The 4,493-nt window shown below is 44.4% G+C and overlaps 1 protein-coding gene across 1 annotated transcript; it reads left to right on the forward strand.

Annotated features, from left to right (window-relative positions):
• The first annotated feature begins 2,176 nt into the window (after window positions 1-2,176).
• LOC115390120 (piggyBac transposable element-derived protein 4-like) lies at window positions 2,177-4,031 on the forward strand. The gene is made up of 2 exons (XM_030093831.1): window positions 2,177-2,267; window positions 2,500-4,031. Exons 1-2 carry the CDS (start codon window positions 2,177-2,179, stop codon window positions 4,029-4,031), a joined length of 1,623 nt encoding a protein of 540 aa, XP_029949691.1.
• Window positions 4,032-4,493: the final 462 nt, after the last annotated feature.

The raw sequence follows: 4,493 nt of genomic DNA on the forward strand, positions 1-4,493 counted from the left end.
CAACTCAGTTCAAACAGACCGTTAATTTGGTGCCTCTGATCAATACATTCTATATGTTTGGAGGGACAACATCCCGTCTGTCTGCGCTACTGCTTCATCGGTTTTATGCCCATTTCGTCTACACCAAAACTCCCATTTCGTCTACTCTCAGTTTGTCTCCTACCTTTTAGGAAAACATTCCCATTTCGTCTACTTTTGTCTACTTCAACATTAGACCACAAAAATAACATTAATTATGAAAGTTATTTTAGAAACAGGATATTTATCATGAAACTGCTACAATAGCTATTTATTTCAGATATTATTGATGTGTTCATGACATAGAAGTGACCCTAAAATAGGGCTTCTGTAACAGCTTTTTATTTTGTCTACTGCATTTTTATACCACCAAAATGCCAATAATTCTTAACACTACATGTACCAAGCAGGGTCTGATTTGATCCATCCCCTTCCACTGGCCAGAGAGGGGCCTAAAGGGTCCAGTGCTTTTGAACAAACAAGTCGTTGTCCTCCAGCCAGCCACCTTTCATTTGTAAATGCAGCCGCTACACAATGCTTCATGCAGGAATGTGGCCCAAACAGAGCGGGAAGTGTAGCGCTCACACCAATGTTCAACTGATGCTTCTAAAAGTCTCTTTGTGTGATAATTTGTGTCATTTTGACACAAACTAGCATTTCCAGAAACTTTGTTGTGGATGTAAAGTATCATTTTACACGAGAATTGGGGGAGTTTTGCACATTTTATTGGTGTGTGTATTTCATTTTTATGAAAATAAAATATATTTTTTACAGTGCATTTGTGGGTGCTATGTATGCAAACAATATTTGTTATAACATATTGTGTACAGCACCTTGCAAAAGTATTCACCCCCTTTGAATTCATTGACCTTTTTCTTAGATTTCATATTTTAAACATAAAGTTATAAAATTAGCATGTTTTGTGAGGAACCAACATCAAATGGGACAAGTAGTGAAGTGAAATAAAATTTATAGAATATTTTAAACTCTTTTTAGAAATAAAAAACTGAAAAGTGGGATGTGCAATAGTATTCCCCCCTTTTCTCATTGTGGCTTCAGAAGTTGTCTGATGGTTTCCTCAATGATCAAATGTTGATCTAATGACTAAATAGAGTCTACCGGAGAGCTATGCAATCTCAGAACAAATGTAGCTGGTCTGTAATGGTCCCGATGGTCTGCAAGAGAAAGGAATGCAAAACTACCAAAACACTACTGCGCTACTAAACTTACAGGTCAGACAAGGACAGCACTGATCAGAGAAGAAGCCCAGAGATCCAGGATGGCTCTGGATGAACTGCAGAGATCCACAGCTCAGGTGTAGGAAACTGTCCATGGGTCAACTCTTCTTTGTCACTGCCCAAATGAAAAAATGAAAAAATTGGAAAAAAAAAATGGTGTTTTGTGTTGAAATTTAGTATTTAAAAGGGTAAGAATAGGTCAAAATATAGTATTTCAGCAAAACTTGTGGAAAAGTAGTGAAACATATGGGAAAATACACAGTAGACGACAGCAGACAAAATGGGAATATATGTCAGAAACAGAGTAAAGGAAATGGGAGTAGATGAAATGGGAAGTTACCGCTTCATCCAGCTCAGAGCTGTGAGACACTGGAGTCGGTTCCTGCTGACTTTCGATCCATTAGATAGGAATTTAACCGGTCACACAGGAAAACCCCAACAAGGCTTTCACACACACATTCACACCAACAGGCAATTTATATCCACCAATTATTCTCAAATGTATGTTTTTGGAGTGACGCCACTCACTTTGATTTAAAACCTATTTTCATTCATTTGATTTTCTCTCAGTTTCTCTTTAACACTAGAAATTCCAGACTTTTCTTTTCTACCCACAGCAACTCAGAGAGGGGCCAAATTGCCCCTGATTTTAAATGCGGAGCTCAACCCAGCCACTTCTTTTCAGTTGCAAATGCAACCGATACCTTCCAGCTTGTTGGTTCATGCATACCTCTAGGGGGAGGGGGAGGCTTGAAAAGAGCCAATGACAAGGTGCTGGGGGTTTGGAGGCCAGAGTGGGTGGGGGAGGAAGGTACTTCAGTGCAGGAGGTAGCCTTATAAAGAAGGGTGGCTCCTACCTTCCCTCAGTTGAAGGATTGATCTCGTGGCACAGAGAGGCAGAGAATACAAGCAAAGCAAAGATGCCGAAATTGTATAAATTGGAGAAGATCCTGAGTGAAGTCAACCCTGTCACCTCCGATGGAGAAGAGATAGCAGAGCCGATTTCTTCTGGTAAGATTTCCTCAACATTCTGATTTCATTGCCACATTACGTTGTTGTTTTTTTAGAAAAAAAAAGTTGTGTTTTAGAAAAAGATGAAAGCAATCCTAAATCAATACAAAGGAGGCATCCTTGAGATGTTTTGAAATTATAATTCAAATGCTATCTCTGCATAGATTCTAACCTCGGTGACACATAATTTTTATACTGCATCGCTCATGTCTCAAATTTATGATCACACTAGGTGAGGAGGAGGAGGACGAAGAAGAGGAGGAGGACACTGTGCCGCCACCACTAAAGAGAGGCCGGCTGGAGGAGCACACTGGGGCAGAACAGAAGGCCAAAGATGGCACAGTTTGGCGTGAGCAACAGCTGGGGAGGCCTCTCCTTCACAGGCCCATTGAAGGTTACCCCGCGGACGGGCAGCCGGCTGTTCCCGTGCTTCGAGGAGTGACGACCCGTTTACAGAGTTTCCTCTGTTTTATCACTCTGGACATGCTCCGCTCCATTCAGCAGTGGACCATTCAGCACGGACAGGGCGCACAGGAGAGCTGGTTTGTGTCTGTCCATGAGCTGATGGCGTTCATTGCCATCGTCTTCTTGCGGGGCGTTACCAAGCGTCAAACGCTGCAAGACTCTTGGTCTGAAAAACTGGGAAACCCTCTGATCATGAAGATTATGGCCCGACACCGTTTCCAGGACATCATGAGACACCTGCGCTTCGATGACAAGGAGACACGCGCTGAACGAGTTGAGACTGACAAGTTTGCCGCAATCTCCAATGTTTGGAGTTCCTTTGTTGCAAACTGCATTTCGTCGTACAATCCAGGCAGACACATCGCCATAGACGAACAGCTGTTCCCAACAAAGACCCGCTGCTGTTTCTTGCAGAACAGTGCGACGAAACCAGACAAGTTTGGGATGAAGTTCTGGGTGGCATGTGACATGCAGACGAAATATGTTTGCAACATGATCCCCTGTCTTGGGAAAGACCCCAGCCGGGCCACGGGAGTGAGGGTGGGAGAAGACGCGGCGATGAAGCTGATGCAGCCGTTTCTGGACAAAGGCAGAACGGTGATAACAAAGGATTTCTTCATGTCTCTGGGACTCGCCGAACAACTCCTCCAACAGAAGACCACCGTCCTTGGCGAAATGAATAAGGTTCGCCGGGAGCTGCCCGGATCAGCCAAGCAGACTTTGGGCCGTCAGCAATACAGCACCCAGGTGTTTTCTACATCTGGAGCAGCACTGACAGTGTACGCCCCAAAGCCTAAGAAGATCGTGTGCATCCTCAGCAGCATGCATGGCGTTGTGGAGACTACCGACACAGGGAAGAAGAAGCCAAATACAGTGACAGACTACAACACCATGAAACGCGGAGTCGATGTGATGGACCAGATGGTGCGGGAATACACGGTGCGCACAGCGACACAGCGCTGGCCTGTCGCTGTGTTTTACAACATGCTGGACATCGCAGCGCTGAATGCTCACATCCTGTACCAGGCATGCACTGGCGTGGAGGAGAGACGGGTCGACTTCCTGGTGGAGCTGGCACAGGAGCTGGCACACTCCCATGTGGGAGCCCAGAAGGCCAGCGTGAAGACCCGCCTATGGCAGCAACCCGCCGCACCAGAACCTGGGAAGCGTGCGAAGTGCCAGGTCAAAAGGCAGTGCAACCGCAATCATGCCACGATGCGCTGCGCCGACTGCTACAAGTACACTTGTGGCAGGTGCAGGAAGGAGGCGGTTTGGAAGTGCCACGACTGTGCAGCATAGAGGACATGGGGTATATTTGCAGTATAGGGTACATTTGTGTGTTTTGTATATTTCATAGTTGTGATTTCAAAGCTGATAACTCTTGTTTGAATTCTGTGCATCATCAATAAATCACAGGAAGAAAAGAAAAACAAACTGTGTCGACCTCTTACTTCAGTTTTACATTTGATACTGATTCAGTGTTATATTTTCTACAAGCAGCACATACAGCGCCTTGCAAAAGTATTCACCCCCCTTGAATTTTTTGACCTTGTGTTAAATTTCATACTTCAAACATAAATACATAAAATTGGCAAATCATTCAGTTTTTATCTGACCAGAGAATCATCTTCCACATGTTGCGTCCCCTTATTGGCTTATGATAAAGCTCTTTGGATTTTCTCACAAAATGTCTGTCTTTTTGCCACTCAGTCATAAAGGTCAGATTTGGGCAGTGGACAGATTCCTGCACCTGAGCTGTGG

Source organism: Salarias fasciatus, chromosome 1 (genome assembly GCF_902148845.1).
Source record: "Salarias fasciatus chromosome 1, fSalaFa1.1, whole genome shotgun sequence".
NCBI classification, from domain to species: domain Eukaryota; kingdom Metazoa; phylum Chordata; class Actinopteri; order Blenniiformes; family Blenniidae; genus Salarias; species Salarias fasciatus.